The 26,374-nt window shown below is 41.4% G+C and overlaps 1 protein-coding gene across 1 annotated transcript in view; it reads left to right on the top strand.

Moving 5' to 3' along the window:
- Positions 1-26,374, top strand: part of MYOM1 (myomesin 1) — a 108,438-nt gene that overhangs the window by 68,554 nt on the left and 13,510 nt on the right. Inside the window, exons 22-36 of the mRNA XM_084621441.1 lie at positions 242-356; positions 7,472-7,628; positions 9,437-9,543; positions 9,696-9,740; positions 14,237-14,373; positions 17,050-17,194; positions 18,262-18,321; positions 18,607-18,674; positions 19,661-19,774; positions 20,395-20,482; positions 21,351-21,389; positions 21,479-21,584; positions 23,562-23,725; positions 24,550-24,586; positions 24,921-24,943. Of these exons, the coding sequence (XP_084477567.1) occupies positions 242-356; positions 7,472-7,628; positions 9,437-9,543; positions 9,696-9,740; positions 14,237-14,373; positions 17,050-17,194; positions 18,262-18,321; positions 18,607-18,674; positions 19,661-19,774; positions 20,395-20,482; positions 21,351-21,389; positions 21,479-21,584; positions 23,562-23,725; positions 24,550-24,586; positions 24,921-24,943 (1,405 nt within the window). The remainder of the gene's footprint in view (positions 1-241; positions 357-7,471; positions 7,629-9,436; positions 9,544-9,695; positions 9,741-14,236; positions 14,374-17,049; positions 17,195-18,261; positions 18,322-18,606; positions 18,675-19,660; positions 19,775-20,394; positions 20,483-21,350; positions 21,390-21,478; positions 21,585-23,561; positions 23,726-24,549; positions 24,587-24,920; positions 24,944-26,374) is intronic.

Genomic DNA, 26,374 nt, shown 5'->3' with positions numbered 1-26,374 from the left:
AACATCTTTGATGACACCATCAAAAATGCTGGGTAGACACAAGTAGCAAACAAAAATAAGTTACAGTCACGTAGGCCTGGATGGGAGGGACATGAGGAAAGTGGAAGTTGCCAAGAGGGAAAGGAGAAAAACAAAAGAGGAAGTTAAATTATTGTTAAGCCTCCAAACTAGTGTTATAGATATGGAAGAGTAAAATTAACTACTCAGTAGTGTACCTTGCTTCTCTATTTGCTTGTTCTAGGTCAGTGGCCTAAAGGAAGGTGTCAGCTATCTGTTCCGGGTGCGAGCAACAAATCAAGCTGGTGTCGGGAAACCTTCTGATACCACTGACCCCGTCATAGCAGAAACACGACCAGGTTCGTTTGTTGTTTTGCATCTGCATTAATACAGGTTCATATTTATCAGACATGCTCATAAGCAGAGAATACACACAAAGGAACTGAACCTATCTGTCCTTCAATGTATTACCAATGCACCAACCCCTTTTCCTATAAAGAAAATCAGTTGAGTATGACTCTTTACCTCCTTTACAAAATAAATTTTCTGAAAATGGTTGGATGCCCATACCATACATACACACAAATAGTGGAACACACAAATATGGTAAAATAATATTTGTATGCAAATGCAGATAAATACATAAATAGAGGGTCCAATTGTTCCCCTAGATCAGTGCATGAAGTGTAACTTCCACACTTAGGTTTTACTCTTCCCCAGATAGAAGGGAGATCAGCTGCAGCTGCCACTGCAGCTCGTATCCCTTCAGTCCCTTGACTCACAGAGAGTACCTGGGGAGGAGACAGGTGTTAGAGAGCTTATTCCTTCACTCTCCCACTTCCCTGGTCCTTCTCGCATGAACAGAGAGCAACAATACCAGAAGTCCGAAGGTGCAAACAATTCGATGTTTATTGGGGTGAACTTCCAGCAAGCTTAAATACAAGTTCCTTTTTCCTTATTTTCGAATCCCAACTTACTTCCTGTTTGCCCCTAATTTATATAGTAATATTCTTAGCTATACCTTAACCAATCATTCTACTGAAATTTAACTAACCAATCCTAACATATTGTAACATGATTAGCTAACTAATTATATCCCACCACAATAATTAGATTACACCCAGCAAAATTAATTATACAGCAGACAGAAACAATCACAGAACCAGACAGAGATTATACAGACAAACAATAGCAAAGTGGGAACTATAATGACAAAACAATACAGAAGTGAGGATTTCACATCCCAGCTATTGATAAGTGAGTTCTTGCCAGACAGGATGCTATCAAACTAAGTTTCCTTTTACATTTTCTAGGCACTTCCCTTTGTCTGGAGGTGATAGCAATACAATCCTGTCCTGATAGTGCCTGACAGCCCAATAGCACCTTATTTCAATGTGACTAGTTTGGAATGTGAGGATGTGACTGTTTGCTTCCTAGCTTATGGCTGCCTCTGCTGCTTAGCCAAAGGCCTTAGCCTAAGAACAGGGCCTCAGACTGTCACAGTAAGAGAAGGCCCTTACACCAGCAGACAGTGATTTTGATTCTTTCTTTTATACCTCTAGAACTAGCCAAGTGATAAGAATACCCCTAAATTCTTAAAGTACAGGCCTTTGTAGACAGGCCTGAATATCTATATCCTAACAACAGGCTGTGAATGGGCCAAGGAGAATGTTCTTTTTTCTCCCTTGACACCAACAGTAAATCCTTCCACAAGTTAACACAGACACCATCTGTGCTGTGGAGACTACCTTTACATGGAGATCCCAGGGCAGCTGCTAACTGGAGAAATGCTTTCAGCATGGCTCCACTGAATCCACAATGCTTGAAAGGTGTGGAGAGAAACAGGGAACCCAAGAATCAGTGTGGAGGCACAGAATCCCCACACAGCTGGACCCAGAACTCCAGTGGATCCATGGGTTTCATATAGATATCTGAGTATCTGTGGTTTTGGACTCTGGACCCCTGCTATTTCCACGGGGGACATAGCGCTTAATAAAACAGAAGAACATGAAGGAATCCCTGTGAGCTTCATATAGCTTTCCTCCCTCCAGACCCTTTCCATTGGTATTTCCATAGGAAGAGGCGTTGGGCCCATAGATTTTTAATCTACTCATAGGAGGTAGTACTGTTGTTAGAACTGACACACAATATATGAAACTAATAAAAACAAACACAAAAGTAAAACATCTAAGACTCTGAGGCTCATGCAGGTATATTTTTTGTGCTGTAAACAAAAAAGATACAAGATGAAAAATGTACCCCCAAAATCTCCTTTAGATACATAATTAGTAACAATTTAGTATAAGATAAACACCTCTAAGGCTGCAGCCTAGTTCTAGGTGCTCCTTGACCCATTGGGACTTTTTGCCAGTCACCAATGAGAGTAGGATAGGCCTGTAGGATATGTCTACCCTTCAGTAAAACATCCCATGTCAGCTGAGTCGGGCTTGTGGGGCTCAGGCGATGGGGCTATAAAATGGGGCTATAAAAAATGTTTGGGCTCACACTTGGAGCCCCGATTTTGGGATCCCATGAACGGGGAGGGTTCCAGAGGCCAGGCTCCAATTAGTGCCTGATGTCTATTCTGCAACTTTAGAGCCCCACAGCCTGAGGCCTGTGATCCCAAGTCAGTTGACATGGACCGGTTGTGGGTGTTTTATTGAAGTGTAGACCTACCCATAGAGTCCTATTGTTCTGACATTGGAATAATAAAAATAGAAAAACTCATGAAATAAGAATCAGATAAACATTTGCCCCAAAGTTTTCGCTTCCCTTTGAGGATTAATGCTTAGCCTTCAGACTGATAACACAAGCTTGTCATGCAATAGCAACCCCCACACATATCAAATGAGGAACCTCTCATATAATTTCAGTTCCAACAGAATGAGAATATAAGCAGTCATTCAGAGCTGGGGATACTTTTTTACCACCTGCAAGGAGATTTAGCCATGTAACTCCCATTAAGATCTATGATAGCTTCAGTAAGGTGTGTGTCTAGAGTCATTGGGCCAAACTCAGCAGAGAACGCCCACAGCCCTTAACTGCAGAGCTGCACCCTGGCTGTTACCCATATAGGACTCTTGTCTCAGGATTTCATTATTGCTCAGGGGCACAGAGCTGGGGTCGGATTCCAAGTCCACAAAGTAGGAGAGTCAAGATTTGGCCCAACAAAGTTCTCAGGGAAGCTCAGGGCCAATTTATCTTGTAGTGACTTTGTTGTTGACCCATACTTTTAGCTCAGATCTGTAAATATGGTCTCTGCCAAACTACACTTCTTATGAAGGGTTAAGAAAAGACAAAACAAATCCCTCAAAAAGGCAAAAATCTGGTTAAAAATGCTTTCTCACTCAAACCATACAAATCTCAGGCATGATCATGACATTTTTAAAAATTGGTCTCAGATCTTCTGGAAAGGTAGTTTCCCAACTAATGTTGGCATTATTAAGATCGTGGATAGATGCAAAATGTTATTTTGGTCACATAAGGCTGGAGGATTCCTGCATTTTGCAAATAGAATTGCAATGTTACTTTTGATGAATAAGTCAGAAATATCAGCGGGAGAGCAAGATCTCTAACCCAAGAGGAATAGAAACTTAAATAAATATACTGAAAGGAATTATTTCTGTCAGTAGGACTGGAGGCAATCTCCTGTTTCTAGCACGTGTGGGTAATATGGTCAAATATTTTGTATTTTTTGTTTCTATTTGCCAACTATGTACACTTTTTCCTTATAATGTTTTAAAAGATAAAATAAAATAAAACAAAACAATTGGCCCAAACAAACAGCAAACCCCCAAACAAACCTATATCTTTAGCTATAACTTAGTCTTGATTTCATCAAAGTGATTTCATTGTGTGTTTTCTCCACAGAAAATCCCAGGGCTCTGAGGAGTATGCTTTAACCCTTTTTCAAATCCCATTGTGCCAGCCCCTAGCTCTGGTGCTGCTCACTGCAAAGCAGAATTAGGCCCCGATCCTGCAAAATCATCTGTGTGGGCAGACCATTGCACCTGCATGAAGCACCATTAACTATAGTAGGACTCTGCCCAGACATAAAGGTCTACCCACAGGTATCAGATTGCAGGATCAGGGCCTTAAATCTCACCTATATCTCCAGCTGAGGATTCTCCTTATGTAGAGCCAACACAGGGGCATATTGGAAGAGTGGCTTTTAGATGAGGTCTGAATGCTAGCATCTAGAGTGCTGCTGTGCTCTGGCAATCTTCAGCTGCTGGAACAACTATTTGAGAACTGTTGCAGCTAGGAGTAACTTAGAACAGGCTGCTCCAAGTTACACCAGAACTGGGGATCGAGTGAGGGTGAACTGACCCACAGGCAACCCCAGGATCAAGGGCGCATAGAAGTAGCATAAAGTTGCTATTTCTCCCATACCACCTCAGTCCCTACAATAAGCCCAGGTTTGCCAGACTCAGGAACTGAGCCCACTGTGGCAGTACATTTCTGCTGTTTCACCCTAGTCACACGCTATTATCCAGCCCAGTCATTGCAGCTGATCAATGGGCAATTTCCAACTGGACAGGAAGATTTTTGGCTGCATTGAGAGCTTTAAAGCCAAGTTTCAGAAATTTAATTAAAGTGCCCTGTTCACCCATTCCTCTGTCCAGCTCAATTTGAAATGATTTCAGATACTCTAATCTTTCCAAATTGCCCACCTTATCAACAAGTTCAGTGTAATGAAACTCTCAGAGAAATGGGGATAATTAATGTTTGATATCAGAGTCTTTGTCTTTATTATAATCCAGGTATTTTTTCCCCTATGGGGCCTTTAACTGAGACTCAAAATGAGATGTTGAAATCACCATGCTATTAGGACAAGGGAAATTTGCCTGATATTGTTATGTCTACCTCTCCAATTTCTTTTTGGAGATTTGGTGAATACCTCTGATAGATAAAAAGAAAAGGAGTACTTGTGGCACCTTAGAGACTAACCAATTTATTTGAGCATAAGCTTTCGTGAGCTACAAGCTTATGCTCAAATAAATTGGTTAGTCTCTAAGGTGCCACAAGTACTCCTTTTCTTTTTGCGAATACAGACTAACACGGCTGTTACTCTGAAATCTGATAGATAAGACCAATAATCTAGAAACATGCTTTAGTTTCTTAGTGACCTGTTTAAGTATTTATGGAGGAGATGGTATGATGGGATAACATGATTTTGTCAATTAATTGATCTTTAACTATTCATGGTAAATAGGCCCAACGGCCTGTGATGGGATGTTAGATGGGGTGGGATCTGAATTACTACAGAGAATTCTTTCCTGGGTATCGGACTGGTGAATCTTGCCCCCATGCTTAGGGTTCAGCTGATCGCCATATTTTTGGGGTCGGGAAGGAATTTTCCTCCAGGGCAGATTGGAAGAGGCCCTGGGATTTTTTCACCTTCCTTTATAGCATGGGGCACGGGTCACTTGCTGGAGGATTCTCTGCACCTTGAAGTCTTTAAACCATGATTTGAGGATTTCAATAGCTCAGACATAGGTGAGAGGTTTATTGCAGGAGTGGGTGAGTTAGATTCTGTGGCCTGCATTGTGCAGGAGGTCAGACTAGATGATCATAATGGTCCCTTCTGACCTTAATGTCTATGAGTCTATTTATGGTAGAGGTAAAGCAAAATGAGAAAAAATTAACTCATAAAAATGCACCCTGAGTTGTATAAACACCACCATTGCCAGATATAAATGCTGAGCGGTAGTAGTAATATATAGTGAACGCAAGCTAATGAAGTGTCAAGCATATTGCCTTTTGAATCACACTTATCGCAGAATTTTTGCACGTTACCTCCACTTTCATCAGAAGATTCATACGCTAACAATCTGCAGTGGAAACAAACGCTAATGACATGTCAAATGGTGAATTTCCATATAGTGGTTTACATTGGTAAATTTACAAACATGTTACTGCCCAGTAAGAGATATGTAGACCTCAGACTACATTTATCATTCACAGGTACTTTACATGTATTTCTGAACTGCATATTGCATTACAGAAAGGGCTGATAAATGATAATACTGGTATAGCAACAAATATTGATCTCTCCTTTTATTAAACATTTATGGCAAGCTATAAGCATTAAAACAGTCAGTTACATGTTCACAAGCTACTTCATTACAAAGGAATGTGCTGCTTCTCACAGTAGTGGAGAAGCCAGGTATAGTATTAGGATTGTGGGAACAAAACTCAAGAAATGTGCTGGAAATGAAGCATTTATTACTCATTTATTACTAATTTCTGGATATTCTGATGGATTTTTGTGAATGAAGCCCTTTTCTTTAAGATATAACATTTTAGGGGGAAAGTGTGTCATTGACATTTTAGGCAGTTCAAGACACTCTCAAACTGAATATTATAACATCAGAGGCCTTTTTAAAGTAGAAGGTCCAGTTCAGTTCAGAGCTGTGCAAAAACACAATGGATATTCTCCAAGTCCCCTTGAATGAACAGTGCTTCCAGTGACTATACCAAACAAGTTGTTAGAGAAAAATTACCTCCATACTTGACACAGAGGTAAAGAGCCAACTCTGCACCCATGCAGAAAATGCAGTTCTCTTGGCTGCACAGGTATGCATGAAGAACAGATCCTAGGTATATTCTGGCCCTGGACTTGTTATTCCCCATTCAGTGCCCTTCCAGTGCATGCTGGATGGCCTTACCCTTACCAAGGCCTGTAGGAGTAGCAGGCAGCATTCAAAACCAGCTCTTGGTTTGAACCAAGGTGTTGTACTTGGCTGCCCAATCACAAATACACTCCCTACTGGTGTGCACAGGATGCATTCCATAGGCCATTTCTGGGCAATATGTCAGACTCGATTAATCCAACATCTGTACGTGTGAATGAGCTGTTGTGTATAACACCTTTAGATGCACAAGTGAGTTCTGCTATGATGATTCATTTGTGAAATTAATATGAACTCTTAATTTCCTATTCACCCCTCCACCTTTCCCAAGTATATTCTTGTGTACGTGGCATGAACTTGTATTTTACTAGAAAATTAGAAGCTTTCCCTATGTAAAGAATACAATGCATATGTCTTACTGTCTAAGGTATTACTTTTACAATATTTTCAACATTTAATGCATTTTAGTGGACTTGCATTTGTTTCTGTTCAGTTTTTCCAGTGCATTTAATTTTATTTTTAAGCCTGAGATAAGGCTTCTTTCAGCCCAGGGCTCAATGCTGCAATCTTCATGTATGCATAGTCCTTAATCATGTGCAAGTAATCTCATTGCCCTATGTACCCTCTTTAATTTGTTCATTACTTCAGTGGAATTACGCACCTAGATAAAGACTCTTCTCATGAGTAAAGGATCAAGGACACTGGCCTGTTGCAGCAGCTTATGTATGAGCAGAAGGAAGGAAAGGGCTTTGCTTAATTTACCCTGTGAATGATATGCATGCAAATAATTTGTGCTGCTTTCTATTAAAAAGTAGACATGCTTTGTTTTGATCTTCCAGGAACTAAAGAAGTGGAAGTAGATGTGGATGATGATGGAGTCATTTCCCTGAACTTTGAATGTGACCAGATGTCTTCAGACTCTAAGTTTGTCTGGTCCAAGAATTATGAACCAATTGAGGATGAATCTCGATTAGCCTTTGACACCAAAGGCGGAAAGTAAGGAACCTTGCTTATAGAAGCTCTGTTATGTTTATAAATCCTAGGAACCACAGAAATCCATCCCTTTGGAGGTGGACCTCACCAAGATTATTCATGCCCTTGTCACTGGAAGGTTAGATTATTACAGTGCTGTCTACATGGGAGACCACTTTCAGACTATTCAGAAATTGCAGCACACACGCAATGATGCATCCCACTTGTTTAAGCAGTGCTTCACATAAAGAGCACATTACCCTTGTGCTCTCTGACCTGCACTGGCGACCAGATTTGCAGGTGCAATTTAGGTTAAATATGTTAAAAAATACTACATTGTTCTGGTCCTCACTCCTTCAGAAAACTTTCCCATATTATACTGCACTAGTTGCAGACTTTTGAGGTGCTGGAGCAAACAACACTCTGGTTTGATCAGGAGGGAGCTGGTGGCGGGGCATTCTCAGTGAACATTGGAACATTTTTGTTAACCAGACCCCAGATTTGGTGACTTTCAGGGTGACCTGGGTCACCGGTTTCCCCAGCTTTTTCTAGGGAGGAAGGAGATGCAAATATACAGGTGCAAAAGTAACATATATGGGAGAAGAAGTAGATGTATGGGCCCTACCAATTGTAGCACCTCAGAAACCATGTGACACCCCCCTCCCTGTTTATAGCCATCCGTAACACATCTCTTACATCTCACATGAAAACGAAATCCAGAGAGATGTTTCCTAGAACCAGCCTGTATTTACCATACTGCCAGCAATCCATGTGAACCCTTTCTGGCATCTTTATTCCATCTCTTATACACTCTACCCTGCAGGCTCCCATTTCACTTCCTGCAGGACTAAGCTGGACTTATTCAGATCTTTCATGTACCAGATACACAGTCTGTGGAGTTCAACATGTATGGTAAACACCATGGGATATACCCACTGTGACAGGGTCAGGCCAGATGGCTACAAGAGAGTGGTCAAAGGTAGATACATTAGTTCCAGGTTAAGCAGGTCCCTTTTACCTGGGGAAGATAACAGAGACTATTCCAGAACACTCAGGAACTTTCTAGAACTAATTAAGGCAGGCAGGCTAATTAGGACACTGTAGCCAATTGGGAAGCTGCTAGAATTAATTAAGGCTAATCAGGACACCTGGTTTAAAAAGGCTGTCATTCCAGTTAGTGAGGTGTGTGCGTAAGGAGCTGGGAGTGAGAGGATGTGCTGCTGGAGGACAGAGGAGTACAAACGTTAACAGACATCAGGAGGGAAGGTCCTGTGGTGAGGACAAAGAAGGTGTTGGGAGGAGGCCATGGGGAAGTAGCCCAGGGAGTTGTAGCTGTCGCACAGCTGTTCCAGGAGGCACTCTAGACAGCTGCAGTCCAGAGGGCCCTGGGCTGGAACCTGGGGTAGAGGGTGGGCCCGGGTTCCCCCCAAATCTCCCAACTCTGGACCCAACACAGGAGGTTCCACCAGAGAGGAAGGTCCCTGAGCTATTCCCTGACCCACATGGTGGATCAGAAGAAACTGTGGAGATTGTTCTTACTCTTTTTTTCCCATGCTGGCCAGTGATGAGGTTATCTGAGTGAATGGCAGGTTTGAGCCACGAAAGTGGCAAAACTGAGGGCTACTGTGAATCTCTGAGGTGAGCAAAATCCTCCAATGAGCGCAGGACCCACCAAGGTAGAGGAGGAACTTTGTCACACCACTTTTTCACTAGTTATGTCCCATACTCTCCTGCTCAGCCAGAGCCACAGCACTCACTGGTAGAGCCAAAAGGGAGGTGTTCTGATTCAGGGTTTTGGTTAAGGCTTTTAATCAAAATGTTTTTGTCTGAAGGTCAAAAGCTGCTTTTAAAGATCTTGGGGAAGATGATTTGGGCATTTACTCTTGTGCTGTCACAGACACTGATGGAGTTTCATCAAGCTACACAATAGATGAGGAAGGTAAGGACAAAACCTATTTCTTACGATGCCTTCTTTATTGTTCACATCTCACTACTTCTTCTGCACTACCTGAAAAAGTATGAGAATCTGTGATCATTATAACTGGTAAAACAGAAATGCAAACATAACATTTCTTTTTAAAATGTTTGTAGAGATGAAACGCCTGCTCGCTCTCAGCCATGAGCGCAAGTTCCCAAGTAAGTAAAATGAGCATGCTCATAGAAGAGATACTGGCATGCAGTGTGAAGAGTTCTGGGATGTATATTACAGAGTCCCTGCCAGCATCAGCTAGGGGAGCTGCTCTGCTGGTTCACAAGAAAAGCATGCAGTATGTGAAGCTGAGATCATGGTTTCTACTAGTCAGTCTTTCAATTATTCCCAGTATATTAATGTATTAATTGATGCCTTTGCTGCTTATTTAGATGCTGCTCTCTAGCTGTACAGTATAGTCCATATATTGGATGTGTAGTAAGCATCCCAATGGATTTGTTTTTTCTGGAGCACTGAACTTTACACTTACTCAGATCCCTATGAGTTGCCAAGCCAGTGTGAGAGTTTATAATTTTCTGCCCCTTTAACTTTAGCTGGCAACATGACTGCAATGTAAGTTAAGACCAAATTCGAGGCAAACAAAACATCACAGCAAGTCCAGCTAGAATGCGCCATCTGCACAGGAGTTTTCCTTCTGAACTTCCCCATCTTCTTCTTTTTCTGTTACTGTAGACAACCTGACCATTCTTCCTGTTACCCAGGTTTGTACCTTGGGGGCTATATTTGATGATTCCCTCTCCTTCTAGCCACAGGTTTTATTTATCACTATACTACTCCAATTTTAAGCTGGTGCAATACCACTGTTTTAAACAGAGTCACAATGGCGTATAACAGGAGTAACACAATGGTGAATCCAGTCCCATATATCCAGGTCATGTCTAAATCTTGCTATATCTTCCTCCACTACATTTCTAAGCTCTGACTATTCCTCTCAATCCCAGTAGCTAAAGTTCTTGTCCACCACCTCCTATCTCTATCTCAGCTACTGAAACCTCCACCCCTCCTGCTTTGTACCCACATTTTTTGCACCCCTCCAGTCCATCCAAACCATGACCGCTAAAATGGTCTTCTTTCCCTATCAGTCTGACCACATCTCTCATTCTGAATCCCTCCACTGCCTTCCTTTTCTCCACCACTTCAAGGCCCTACACAACTCTACTCTGGTCTACATATCCGACATGGTCTCTTATTGTGTCACCCACTGGCCTTTTCTGATCCAGTGAGCTCAACCTCGTTGTCCCACTTGTTTGTTTCTTCCCCAACAACCTCCATGACTTTTTCTATGCCATTCCCTGCACGTGGAAAGACCTCCCAAACCCCACAATCTGCTACCTTCTCATCATTAAAATCTCTTTTTAAGACTTACTTCTTCCATGATGTCACCAAAAGCAAGTCAACCGTATTATTAGTTTATAATAAAATCAGCAACAAAAATAAACTCCTAATTGCACCTTCATACCCAAAGTTAGTAACCACACAATCGTATTCCATTACCCTTTGCCCTTCTTCACCCCATACCTTCTCTGTTGATTGTCCCCCCCCAACTGTGTCATGTTCCATATAAGAGTGTGAATTCTTCAAGGCAGAGACCCCGTCTTTCCCTTTGTGTTGTCAGGTACCCACCATATTTCTAGGCACTGTAAAATATTAAATAACAATAAGATGAGTTGTATCTGCAAATGCTGAAGACGAGAGAAAACAGTAATGAGCTCCTTGGGTATATGAGGAGCTTCAGTCTCATCTCTCGATAAACTATTTTTACAAGCACTAACAAAGTTAGTAATGTACATGAAAATTAATCACTAGAACTTGCATGTTCAGCTTAAACACTTGCATGTTAGTTCATTTAAACATGCTTAGTGCTTACTTTTAACACATTTAACTTGTGTTCAGAAACAACTACAGCTGGCAAGTTTATTGGTAAGTGGGCTGCTTGAGTACTCCGCACAAAAGGTATGTCTACACAGCAAAGAAAAACCCGTGGCTGGTCTGTGCCAACTGACTCGGGCTCACATGGCTCACGCTGCAGGCCCGTTTCATTGCTCTGTAGATTTCTGGGCTTGGTCTGGAGCCTGGCTTTTAGGAGGTGGGAGGTCCCAGAGCTTGGGTTCCAGCCCAAGCCTGGAAGTCTAGACAGCAGTGAAACAGCCCCTCAGCCCAGGCCCATGAGCCTGAGTCAGCTGGCACAGGCCAGCCACGGGTTTTTCTTTGCTTTGTGGACATACTCTTACTGAACATAGACAACGTGTGAGTGTAGTAGCTGCACAGGGCCAAGGAGAAGGATGGGAAAGTCCCCTGTATTGCTGCTCTTCAACTTGGTAACTGCTAAAGGAGGTTTAATCAGGTGCTTGTGATCAGTTGAGACACTAAACAGAATAGGCAGTAAAACTCAGAAGCAGGATTGCTAGAAGTTTCCAATACAGCTGCCAGTTAGTGCTTCATAATACGGACACATTTTTAAATGAACACTTTTGTTGGCAAGCACAATGACTCAGTCTTGTTAGTCTTGTGGACTGAGGAGTGACTTCTTTTCACAAAAGAAGATGCCTTTAGCTTATTTTAGTCCTTTACAGAACAGCCTCTGGGAAGCTTTGTTTTTTTCTTTCCATTTTAGGCTAAGATATTCATAGTTAATTACATACAAATCAAGTTAAGAGTTTAAAATTGCCACAAACCTGACAGTAAAATAAAAGCAGCACAGCCTAATTTCTTAATTTACACCCACTTCCTGTTGCAAACACTGGTACATCTGGCATTTCTCTCCTTTTGTTTTTAGAGATTAAGTAAGATCCAAGCTACCTCTCATTTCTCAAAGTAAGTGAGGAAGCTTTTTACAGCACCATTGCACTAACATGCAGGAGTCAAAATGAGGGGAAGGTGGTGGTGCTCTGCTCGTGTCCCAGTTGCCATAGCCAATCCCCAATTACTCCATTTCTGCCACCTTCCCCTTGTCCTGATAGCAACTGCCCATCCTCCTTCCCCTTTTGGCTATTCCCTCATTTCCCTACCTATTAGATGTCTTCTGGTGGGGGAGAAAGGAAAAGCATTCCCTGCTACTCAGGACAAGGGTGTGTGTGCGAGAGAGAGAGAGAGAGAGAGACGACAGACAGAGCAGTCTCATGTGCAGAGTGAAGCCTCCACTTGTGCTTCACAGCCTGATTCAGAGCGGGCTGGGAGGCAGCTGCTTTCATGCACGTTGCCTGCTCCAGAAGGTGCGCTAGGGGTCTGAGAGGAGCAAGCAAGTGAAGAGGTGAAAATCTTTAAAGGAGCCATTTCCACGTGTGAGAAGTGCGAAGAAAAGTGAAAATGATTTGTCAGTTTCACTCTCTGCTGCTGGCAAGTGGAGCTGAGCAATGCAGAGGAGGAAGGAAAAATGCCAGACTAGCCCTGCTATAAATCAGGTTAATATGCCTTGCAGTGCAGCCTTGTATCTGAAACAGTTTCACAACCCAGAGTTGTGCTGTTCATACTTTGGGTATTCTGTTTTACAGTATAGTATGCATAGTCCCACTTTATTGTTGTTGAGTCCTTTGTTGTTGAGACCTCTACCAATATCTATATGGTAGGAGAGTTTCACATTTAGTTCTACAGCCGTTACCAGACTATATAAACAAATGAAAAGACTCTCCCTCTGACTGTCTCACAAAGATGTTTGTAAATCCATCTCACTAGCTCTGGGACAATGTCACACCCTTCCATGAATACACTTTACAGTATTCTGACAGATGAAAAACAATGACTCACTAATTCAGACTACAAATCTGACATGTCCTTAGTATATTTCGGGAGTTCCTCATATACTTATGCTTGTATATGCTGTATACCTATAGGAGGGTAGAGAAGTGTTCATGTACTGTTTGCATAGCTCTGTGAGTCTAGATAAAAATCAGTGGGAGGTAGTTAGATGTTCAACACCTTTGAAAAATCAGCCCCTATATGACCAGGTCTAATTGATTGTGTTTTCCAAGTAAGCTAAAGCCTAAGGAAAAGTTAGAATGAAAATAAGATGAAGACTTGAACTTGTCAATAATGGGAAAACTAAAACCACGTCTAAATGTCCTGTGACATAAATGGCTACAATACCATTCAGTGGAGTTGACCCTGCTTACATCAGCAATGAATGTGGCTCATAATGTCAATGTTTCTCTTTGACAACTGAGTGTACTGCTGAAATTTTTGGCATGATGTGACACACATGATCAATTCTAGGAATGAAGGACCAACGTGGGGTTCAGCTGTTTACTTTCTGATTACCTTTGAAGGCAAGACCTTGCAGGCTGTTTTTTTTCTGCTGAGTCATTTTGACATTTTATTATAACATTACAGAGTGAGTCATAAAGCATGGTTCTTTCTGGGCCATACACACTCACTTCATGCTGCAGAGATATGTTCAGTTTACCTTTGAGACAGATTTTTATTTGAGTTAGAATGGAGCAGCATCAAATGTAACTCAAATGCTGAATATTTCTAGCTCTACACAGCCCTAGTGACCCTGAACAATAGAACAACTACACAGAGGGTGGGAGAAGACACACACTTCCATAAATTCTACACATATCAATGAGTGTATTTTTGACAATGGAAAAGAACAGCTGTGAAACATAGGAAAGATTCCCTTCAATCTTTTCTTTCCTTTTTGTAGCTGTCCCACTTAAGTCTGAGCTGGCAGCTGAACTTCTGGAGAAGGGACAAGTGCGATTCTGGCTGCAGGCTGAAAAGTTGTCTGGCAATGCAAAGGTCAACTTTGTATTTAATGACAAGGAAATTGTTAATGGAGAGGTATGGCTTTTATTGCTTATGGTTTTCTGACTTTTATAAGCAATGAGTATCAATGTTCCAGCTAAGCACTTTGAATATAATCAGACCTCACTACTCCAATGCATTTACGTGGAAAATATAACACGTGATTGAAAACATCAGTATAAAGATTCTGCCCACATTCTGAGCTGTGGTTGAGCACTGCTGGATGCAGTTCAGGAGGTGCACTCAGTGTGGCTTTCTGCCACCTGCAGAGACAATACATAACTGTGGATAGTGTGGGAGGGCACAACTAAACAGTTCTGTGGGGACACGTGACCGCCCCATGTGTTACCTCTGCCTCCACTCCCTGAAACTTGGTATGTATGTAGACAACATACACTAGCAAGTACCTCCTCCTCCTTCTGCTCTCTGTCCTGTGAGTGTCCAGCCCCCTGCAGAGCTTGCAGGCATTCCTCCCTACCTGTGTTCAAAACAAGACCAACAAAAGGAGCAACACAGTTGGGAGGCACAGTCCCCCACGTGCCATCAGGGTGGGATGGTGCTTGGGGGCTGGATCGTCTCAGTGAACAAGAAATTGGAGAATTATCAGTCACTTTTTATTGGCGGGAGGAATATGACACCCCCAAATTGCCTTCTCCTTGATAAGCACATTGAAGGCTACTGCTGTTTCAGTGCACCTCCAGGAGCAGAAAGCTGCTGCTGGGAGTGCATTGGAGCAGCAAGCAGCAGCAACAGCAGGGTTCACCCCTCTATCCCACTCTGCCCCCCAGCCTTCTCTCCTCACTCACCTCCAAGGCTCTTGGGCTGGATGGGGCACCACCTGAGCTGCCTGGCGCTGAGCACCTTGTCACAGTTCCTCTTCCCGATCTCGAAGATGTCCCCCTCACTTACCTCAGTGGGCAGTCTGCAAAGCAGGCAGCAGGAAGCGCTGGGACTCCAGCAGCAGGGAAGAAGAAGCAGCCCCATGTAGCAACGGGGAGCTCAGCCCACAGCCAGCACAGTGCCCTGCTGCTTCCTCCCTCCCCACACTGTATGGACACATGGTGACTGCCACCACCAGCGGGAGCCACTGTTGGGCATCCTGGCGAGAGGCAGCCCAAGAAATCTGGTGAGGCCCATGACCCCACATGTGTGACAGATTTTTGTTACCAATCTGCTTGGGGTGATCAGGCTGAAGCTGCAGGATCATTTGGGGAGGAGATGACAAAACACACCAAGTGTTTGAATTTTAAACCTTTATTGATAAAGTAATAAAGTAACAGTGGAGAGTGATTGGTGCTTCCCACGTTACTTAGAGGACGGAAGAAAGCGTTAACCCACCCAAGCCCTAACCCACTTACACCCACACTACCCAAGGCTGGCCAGGCCTGGGTGTAACATAAGAAGAAGAGGGGGAGGGGTGGATGGGAGTTCTGTCCTGTGCGCACAGGTTGTCCAGGGTTCGCTGACAATCTCCGAATTGCTTCAGCTCTCAGGAGGGTTTTAAGTTTTGGGCTTCTTTGGGGGTGTTCCATTCCGTGACCTCTGTTCCTGATGCTTTTTGTGCCAGTTTAAACCGGCTTTTTGTGGGTTTTTTTTGCTTTTCCAAAACACAATGGCTTCAGGGATGCGAAGCTCTGCTCCCCGCCTCGTTGTCTCGCCTGTGTTTTTCATCTCTGTGGCCCTGGTTTTCTCATGGCTGGCTATGGCTGGGTGAGGGAAACTTCTCGTCTAGTGCTGTGACCTTGTACTGGGGCCAGCATCTTATCATTAAACTAAGCTTGCTAGCTGCAGTGTTAAATTAACCTGTTCTCTGCTCTCTTTCTCCTTCCCCCTTTGGCCTCTTGCAGCCTGCAAAAGAATCTTCCACTCCCCGCTCACAACTTTGACCCTCCCCAAAATGCTTTGCAATGCTTGCAACAGCGTTAGCAACATGCAGCGCTGATTTGTCTTCCCCAGGTAACCCCTGAGGTTGTAACACATGTCCCCGCACCCTAATCACCTCTGGCCACCTTTGTGGGCATCCAGATTCTGTAAGCAGCTAGGGAGCATTCCAGTCCTCAGAATAAGGCAGTCCTGTAATTTAGCTACTGTCCATATCCCTCTGTAGGCCATTCCAGGAGACCAAAATTCACAGAGTGCAGTGCATTCAAACCACATCCCCACATTTCTTCATCCATGTCCCCACCCCCTGAATTCTGACTACACCACTGACCAAAGTTCTGCATGTAACCCCAAATCAGGGCCTATGTTATGTGCAAGTTCCCATAAGCAAAAGGCAGAGAACTTTTTTTTAACCCCAAAACATATGAAGTCTCTAGCATTCCATTACATTGGTTAAAAGGCATGGACAGGGCATTCTATAGAAGTAAGATATAAAAGCATCATCTCGGGGAAAGTATTCTTTTGAAAAGTTGGGCAATAGTTTTCATATATTTTAAAAAATCCTTTCTAATGAAACAGAACGTGATGCTCAGTACAGAACCGATATAAAGCATTATGATAATAATAAATATGCTTATATCATATTTGATTAACATATTTTATGTATATGTTTGGTTATGTGCATGCAGCCTGGGACAGACACAATGAACAAATCTGAATTTAAAAAAATAAAGAATTTTATTAAGAGTACTATAGAATCTGACCAGATAGATGCGTCTTTTCTGATTCTGAAGAAGACCATTAGTCTGACTTTTCTTTTTGTTGCTGAAGAAATATAAGATGAAGGTGGACCATAATACTGGCCTTGTTGAAATGATCATGGATAAACTTGAGGACAGCGATGAAGGGACTTATACCTTCCAACTTCAGGATGGAAAAGCAACGAACCAATCCAGTCTTGTCCTTATTGGTGACGGTAAGCTCATCTAGAACTTCACTTTCACAACTAGTGCAGTGCGATGAACTAAGGAGCCAGTGACACCGGAGTATTGATCTGTGCTCTTACGCTAATTTCTTTATATCGATCGTGTCCTTGAGCAAGTCACTTAATGTCTCTGCTTCAGTTTACCTACCTGTAGAATGGGGATAATAACACCTACTAAATCTGGTCACATTTCAGATTTTTTTTAAATGGGGGAAAAAAGGAAATTTTTCCATTATAATCTTTAGGAAAAATGTTCACGTTTTCCAACCATCTCTGTTACTTATGTGCCTCACAGGGGCATTGTGTGGATTAATTAATTTTGAAGAGCACTTGGAAGATGGCAGGTGCCATATACTACCTATAATGTCTCTCTCACATCTGTCTAGCTAGCTTTCCTATATCTACAATTGCAATGTCCCACAATGCTAATTTGATACAAATGTTGTTGGAGATACTTGGGACTGTTCTCCTATTTCAAGTTAGATATTCAGATGTACCTGCAGCTGTTTACATTTCAACTGCTTGATGATTCTGCTGCCATTCTTGTTTTCCTTACTCCGAGGATCAAATGTGATTAGATGAGTGACACTAAATGTCTTCTCCTTTTGATGGCATATATTCAGATATATTTACAATTCATACTTTTCTCTTTGATCTTTTCTCTTACATAAATTAAATATTACTCATTGTAGCATTACATTGACATTTACTGTAACAAATGAGTTTAAGAGGGTCCTCAAGTGCTGAATGAACCACCATCAATAACATACATTTGCTCAAAAGGGTTGGATACATGTGAAAGGTTTAGTGTCTGTGGGTGGCTAGGAGAGCCTGGGTCAGCTGTAATAACATTGTGACAGCTGAAATACTTAACACATGAAATATTTACTATCAGCGACCTGAAAATCTGGCCCCATTGAAGTTAATAGCAAAACTGCCATTGACTTCAGCAGGGACAGGATTTCACCTCTGCAATACAATAATATCCCATTCCCTACTAACGAGATATTCTCTCTAGAAGGCTCACATTTGTTTTCCTGACTGTTTTTGATCCCTAGTGTTCAAGAAGCTACAGGACGAAGCAGACTTTCAGAGGCAAGAGTGGTTCAGGAAACAAGGTAATGAACAGCATAATCATATGCAAATGAAAGGAGTTCAGTCATCTTTTGGCTGATTAAATGTAGGAGCAGATGTAAATATGGTATTTTGAAATACAAATTGCTATTTAATTGTAATTAATTGCTTACCTCATTTTTTACATAAAGAATAAAATCTGAAGAATAAAAGCCTATATTTCTGACATTATAAAAATAACAGTATATCTAGCAAGAAAAGTTCATTTAACTTTTCTTTTGTATTGTGATTATTGCTCATGTGATTTTGTAAAAACTCATTTTAAACAGGTCCTCATTTTGTTGAGTATCTGGGCTGGGAAGTTACCGCTGATTGCAATGTGTTGTTGAAATGCAAGGTAAGAGTTGGCTGGTTTTCAACACTGTTCAGGTAGTTATAAAAGCAAGAGATATACTGGACCAGATTGTGGCCAGCCACTGCACAGGTGTGCAAGGTGTGGAAGAGTGCAAAGAGGTTTCCTTTTCCTTTGTATTCTCCCAATGACATCTGAACACAGTCACAGATTCTGCGCCGTCTTGAGCACAAACTGCTTTCTTCTTAATGCTCCCAAAGGGTGATCTGTGGGGAGGCAGCAGGGACACACAAAGTGGAGCAGGTCAGAAGAAGGGAACACATACCACATGCCATTAAGGGGTGTCACAAACAGGCATGCTCCATCTGCAAATTGGATAGTGCCATGAGGAACTGAGCCTCTGACTGTTGGACTTGGGTGATTTGGAATTTAAGGTTGACTTAGTCACTGTACTCGCCTCCTTCTGTTTTGGGCTCCATAGTGCTCCCACTGGGATGGTTTAACTCCATACCCCCCTTGCCTAACTCCATACCCACCTTTCCTTACTCAATCCAGGAGTGGATAAAAGGGCTTCGCTCTCCAGCACTGTCAACCATCCTTCAGTCCAGGAGGAACAAGCAAGTTGTGTGTGTAGAGGGGTGGGATAGCTCTCAGAATGCTCTGAAGCCTTTTTCTGCTTCCTATTCTGTGCTCTGATTTGGGCAGAGTTCCTCTGGGTGGTGTCCGCTGACTCCTTCTCAGAGCAGTGGAGATTGTTCAGGGTTCCCTGCTCTGTGTTCCCCCTGGATCTCTCATTTGACCCTGGGACCTGCAGCACTCTCCCTGTTTTTCATTTTTTGTCCCCTGTAATCAGTTAAATTCTGGATTCTGTGTCCCCTTTCTCATCTGAGGGGTTGCATCTTTCACTGTTCTTGTGGGTGATCCCAGAATTCACATAGGCTGACACACCTAGCATTCAATTCACTATATTAAAATAATAGGATAATAGGATAATAATAGGATAATACTGATGTGCTTTTCATACATTTTAGGTGGCTAATATTAAGAAGGAAACACACATTGTTTGGTATAAAGATGGGAGGGAGATAATGGTGGATGAGGAGCATGACTTTAAGGATGGCGTATGTACTCTGCTGATATCAGAGGTGAGTGACTCCTGGCTTTTTGATGTACAGATCTATGGTATTCAGTTCAGTTCATAGATGTGATCTAATCTGATATTCCAACATATCCACTATAGATAGGAACTGGGATATAGTTTTTAAAGAAAAAGCTCACCTTGCGTTTATTTTTTGGCTGCAGCAAATTTAAATCCTTGTGAATTCAGATTTTCAGGAAACCATAAGAAAGAGCTTCACATTTCCCTTTTAAATCAGTTTAAAGAGCTGGAGGATTACATCAGACTGCTGTGCTGATTACATTAGAAAAGGGTTAAACAGTAATGTGCTCCTATTAATCAGTGAGAGGAACACTGGTCTTGTGGCTAAGACACTAGACTAAAATTAATGAGATATTGGTTCAATTCCTAGTTCTGCTACAGGTTTCATGTGTGCTCTAGGACAAGTCACTTAGTCTCTCTGTGCCTTAGTTCCCAAACTGTAAAAAGAACAAAATTAATTCTAGTGAGGAAGAGTATATAGATAAAAGGTTAAATTTGGTGTCCATATATTTTTTTTCCAGCCACATAAATCACTAGAACAGAAACAATATTGCTTTCTGAAACAACTTGTTTTGAATGCTACTGTTTGTTGTTCTTGCTTTACAGTTTTCCAAGAAAGATGCTGGTATTTATGAAGTAATACTGAAGGATGACAGAGGAAAGGACAAAAGTAAACTGAAGCTTGTGGAAGCAGGTCAGGGCAACATTCTGAATGGTTTATCCCATACTGGGTCATAAGTACCTGAAGTGGCAGTGTTTCTTTGTCTGCACAAGAGTTTTGCATAGGCAAATTGCGGTATCTTTTTCAAGTGATTTTTGCTTCTCCTGCATATTAAACAGACTCCTAAACCAAAAGTTATCACAGATGCCATGAGACCATCCTGATGGTGACTTTTCAGTAACAGAGCATTCCAATATACTTTTGTTAATTAGATTATTTGTAATATTTCCTCAGGATACCCCAGTTGAGGGTATTCACAATGATAACAGTTTTCAAATTGGGTGCTCACTATACTAAAAGTAATTCCATTGATGTAGAAAAATGTTGTGGATCTAGATCATTTTATGAACATGATATAATTTAGGTTCCTGTGAGGATGCACTTTCAGACTTTTTAATTAATCTGTTTTGCCAATAATTTATTTAAGGGTACTTCTAGTCTTAGAACTCTGTATATTTTAAAGATTTCATTGCTACTTACTGTGTCCAGTACATGGAGCAAAATTCATACTCCGTATATAATACATTGATATGAAAGGGCCAAAATTCCAGTTGAATACAGTCACCTTTAGAAAAAAGAATGTTGCCCTGTTCAGCAGTGAAGGGCTTAAACATGGTGCTGAAACCATGGAATAGACAGCCAAGCTCCCTGAAAACAGTCCTTAGCTTTATTGTGCTTGAAACTAAGGGTCTGATACATTTTAAAATGCAAATCAGATTTCTGTTAGGAACTCTTTAGAGGGAATGCTCTAGAGTCATAACACTGCATGCCAATTTTTAACCTATTACTGAGCATGTTTGCATGGACACTGAGTCTCAGCCTATGGATTTTGTTTCCACAGCTTTTGCAGATCTGATGAATGAAGTATGCAGAAAGATTGGTAAGTATTTAATTCCCCCTTCAGATGAGTGACTCGTTCTTCTTCATGAATGGCAGTAGGGTTGCATAAAACATGTGCTCTTCTTTCAGCTGTATCTGCAACAGAACTGAAAATCCAGAGCACAGAGGAGGGTATCAGATTATTCTCTTTTGTTAATTATTACTTGGAAGATCTGAGAGTGAGCTGGTTACACAAGTAAGTGTACGAAAATTTGCTAGCAGTCTACAAATTCTTTGGTTTTACACATTCAACAGGAAAGTGATATATTAAAATATTGGTCCCAGTTCTCCTTTCATTCACTCCCACATAATCATTTGTAGCTCCATTGAAGTCAATGGAATTATATCAGTCTGTCAGAGGGGTATTGGATCCACTAATTTTTAGCAGCCTGGAGGAAGAACATGAGTAAAGTGTTTATGACCAGAAGGTCCATGAATCTGAAGAACATTTGGAGTTCAGAAATGTTTAGCTCAAGGTCAGCCAGTCTGTCTCCCTGGATTGCACTTTTTTACAAAATTGCAGTTACAGTACAGATACAGAATGAACAGGTGCAATATATATCTCTTGATAGGTGGATTCATCCTGAAAAGACCCCTTATCTATTAAACTCCAACATGTGCCTGAGGCAGAAACCCCCAACCTCCCTCCCGCCCCCCCCTCCCCCCACAAAGCACAGACAGTCTCTATCTTGGAGAGCTTACAACCAAAACAAGATAGAGAATGAGATTTTGAAACCCCATTTAAATTAATGGCACTTGAGCATCAGAATCCCTTTGGCAGCTTTGAAATCTCAGCCAGAGTAGGCAGGATGCACTGGGAAATCCAGAGGAATGAATTATTAGGATTATTTTAAATATACTTAGTACCATCTCTACTTTCAACTTTGCATTCCCAGGGGTCCCTACACATTTGAAGACTGGAAGCTAATATCAAATGCTGCAGATTTGTTGCTCACTCTCATGTTTCATTTTTAGAAACTAATTTTATGTTAGAACGATCACATTAATTCAGGTTTCAGAGTAACAGCCGTGTTAGTCTGTATTCGCAAAAAGAAAAGGAGTACTTGTGGCACCTTAGAGACTAACCAATTTATTTGAGCATGAGCTTTCGTGAGCTACAGCTCACTTCATCGGATGCATACCGTGAAAACTGCAGCAGACTTTATATATACACAGAGAATATGAAACAATACCTCCTCCCACCCCACTGTCCTGCTGGTAATAGCTTATCTATTTACTTTATCTATTTACTTTGATCACTTTAGATAAGCTATTACCAGCAGGACAGTGGGTGGGAGGAGGTATTGTTTCATATTCTCTGTGTATATATAAAGTCTGCTGCAGTTTCCACGGTATGCATCCGATGAAGTGAGCTGTAGCTCACGAAAGCTCATGCTCAAATAAATTGGTTAGTCTCTAAGGTGCCACAAGTCCTCCTTTTCTTTTCACATTAATTCACCAAGTGTTAGTAAATTGCTCCCTGGCCCTCTGTTACATTCCAAGGCATTTGTTTAAGGATAAAAAGAAATTGAGCAACTGATTTGACAAAGAGCTTCCTCCCTTGTTTAGGGTAATTAACTCTTTGATTAGAAAGCTGGGAAATGGATATTTTTGTGGGAAGAGAGATACTAATGTATGCATGTATTTACCTGAAGGACCAAATTCTGGCACTGTGCCAAATTGCCCCCTAAATGGACATATACTGTTGCTACAAAAGTAGTTTTGTTGTCTGTTCATGTCCTGGCCATTCATAGCACCTTTTCACCTCATTCAGGAGCAACATGTGCTGAGGTAGAGATATGAATGCGGGATGCATTCTTGGGTTATATACTGAAATGCATGGATCTCCCCCACTGATCCTTGGGTCTTGACCTCTGCAGCTCTGGTTATGGAGGGCACATGCCACAGCCTCTCTGTGGGCTGTGAGGAGAGCTAGAATTGGAACAGAAAAATTCCATCCTGTGCCCCACTTTGGTCCTCAGCTTTCCTGGTATGGCAGAGTCTCTAGCCAGAATTTGGTTTAAAAACTTTGACATTTTGAATTCATAGCGTAGCACCACAGGAACCATTTGCAAAAATTCTCTAGTGCAGACATGGCCAGTGAGGCCACAAAGGTCCTTCATATTTATAATATGATAAAAAGGAAGGGCTAATGTTGCTTTTTATTTTTCAGTGATGCCAAGATTAAGTATACAGACAGAGTTAAGACTGGTGTTACTGGGGAGCAGATCTGGTTACAGATCAATGAGCCAACTCCACACGACAAGGGCAAATATATAATGGAGCTTTTTGATGGTAAAACTACACATACAAGGATGCTGGATCTTTCTGGACAAGGTAGAGTTGTCACACTATAAATACCTAATTCTTCAGAGTTGTCAGTGACAATATCTTTCACCAGCATTCAGAACAGGGGTAAAAGGTGTAGAGAGAAAGCTAATGGTGTTTGGATTAATTCTGGGATAGATTTCCACCCAGAAGGCTCTTGAGTCCTAAGGACACCGTGTGCCAGAAACAGGTTGCTCCCAAGGTCCAACCTTTCGTTTCACAGCCATTTCAACCCACAAAGCCCAAACTCCACATTGTGTTTGTGGGCTCCAGGTGATGAGGGAATCATTTAGTGAAATAATTGTTTCCATTCTGTACCCTTTGCACAGTTTCTGGCAAAGTTTTTGTCCCTTCTTCTCACTCAGGGAGAGAAAGGGTTTGTCAACATCAACATATGGAGAGGCTACAACAAGACTAAATCTTGCTGTTCGGTTGGTTACCTGGGCATCAATGTAAAACTTAGCAGTGGGCATGAAAATACTTGTTAAAAATGGATTGTTTTTAAATCCTGAAAGCTATAATTAATTTGGAAACTGCAGGTTTGTTCCTGAGGTATCTTTAGTGAGATAATCTTAGCCCCTCTCTCTCTGTGTTAAAGACTGATGATTTTTTATTATTATTATCACATTCAGGCCTCGGTTACCTACAGACCAACTTCATTTAATTAAACCTTTAGTTGTTTTAATTCTTGTATGGTATCAAAGCAAAGACTGCAAAGGTTAAACTTTTTTACACTGATTACATTTTAATCTACATCTTAAAATGTAAATTACCTTCTTGTGATGCCTGTTCTGTGAAAACTACCTTTAACATCAGTTTTTCTCTTTTAAAAGCCTTTGATGAAGCCTTTACTGAATTCCAAAGATTAAAGTAAGTATTACTCATGGCAAGTATAATTTTGAATACAATATGCTGCTAATAAAGAAGGAAACTGTACTCATGTTCACTTTGTTTAACACTAAAAAAAATCCTTTGAGCCAAATCCTGGTCCCACTGAAGTCAATGAGAGATTTGCCATTGACTTCTATGGGATGAGGATTTGAGTCTTTGTTAATAAGGAAAAAGTAGGATTATCAAGTGATGTACTGTGCAGAAAGATTTTCCTTAAGTGAGTTAAAGCAGTCTCAAAGATTAGCCATTTGTTAGTCATCCTAAATTAATCTTAACTAAAACTGAATTTTCTTTTTGTTTCCCGCAACTACAGACAAGCTGCTATTGCAGAAAGAAGTAAGTGAGCTTTCTTTTACAATGATCTCCATAAACTGGCTATGAAGTTTCTTTTATCCTCATGACTATGGGTGTGCATTTGATAAAACCAGTTTATCCTGACACCAAGGAGAAACAGGAAAAGTAATCTGTTTGGTAGCTAATATTATAACAATCAGCTAGTGACAGTATAATTATGGCTGTGTTAACTTTTTCCAGTCTTAGCTTCTGTTTTCACAGCTAAAAAACTTTCCCTAAAAATTACCTTTTGAGCTGAAATTTCTCTTGCCTGCTCTCAACACAAAAGTGACTTTGTTTTTGAAAGTCTGAAGAAAATTGAGTTGTTTTTGAATTATCCTACATGGTAAATGGCTTCACACCACAAGCACTGATGAAAAATATTACATATGGATAAATGGGCCAAGTCACAAGTACTCTGGGAACCAGAGGTTTGAGCTTTTTGACATCTGTGCATTTAAAAATCTCAATCGTAGCATTATACTGAAGATACAAAATACAGAATAATTTAAAAAGAGGGAAAAAAGTATTTAATCATTAGCTTAATGAACAAAGCAATTATTAAATAACTACAAAGATTAAGCTCTACATGCTTTCCCTTCTATTTAAAAGTGCATGGGTGGAACAGATTAATGCAACATCTCAGCAAAGTCTCCCCTCTCTACGTGTTTGGGACTAGCACAGAAATATAGTGTAGGCAAAGATGGAGTCTGAAAAGGCAGTGCAGAGGAATTGGTATGCATCATTTGGGGTCCCTACCCTAAAGATCCTGGCCAGTTCCTCCAAACTCTGCTGCAACCCCCACCACCACACACACCCAAACCAGTATGACAGGACCAGTAAATGTGCTGCCCCTAGATGTTCCTCAGCTCTACTTTGACTCTGACTTTGGGTGGTCATGGATAGTGGGGAGAAGGCACACCCCTGGGTATAGGTTAGCTCCCCACTCCTGCTCCTTCCACTTCTGGCTTCAACAAATTTCTCCATAAAGTCCCTATTTTACAGAGGGGGAAGAGCACCTATGTTGAAGGGGAGAGTATTCCATGTAGCCACTTTCTGCCTCTTGATGGCTCCCCCACTACTAACAAAGACTGAATTCCACTTCCTGGAATAGCTGCAGCAGAGAATGTGCCTGCTAGGGTCACTTTACTTATATTGGATTGTGGTAGGATTTTGAAACTAAACACAAATGGCTAGATTCTGATTTTGTTTACACCAGGATAAATCCAGAGGAATTCCACTGAAGTCAATGGAATTATTCCAGATTTTACACTGGTGTAACTGAGATCAGAATTTGTGTTTTTTATTTAGATCAGAAGCCTAAACTTCACTGGTTTCTGAGTCTCTTCTATAGGCTGCAACTCATCTCTTTTCATAAACTCTGAATTGCTAGACTTTTACCTTGGAAACTTAGAAACATCGGGCCCAATTCTA

Source organism: Lepidochelys olivacea (assembly GCF_965140295.1).
Source record: "Lepidochelys olivacea isolate rLepOli2 genome assembly, chromosome: 2".
In the NCBI taxonomy this organism is placed as follows: Eukaryota; Metazoa; Chordata; order Testudines; family Cheloniidae; genus Lepidochelys; species Lepidochelys olivacea.
The sequence above is the reverse complement of the archived record's forward strand: the minus strand, read 5'-3'. Positions and strand labels throughout refer to the sequence as shown.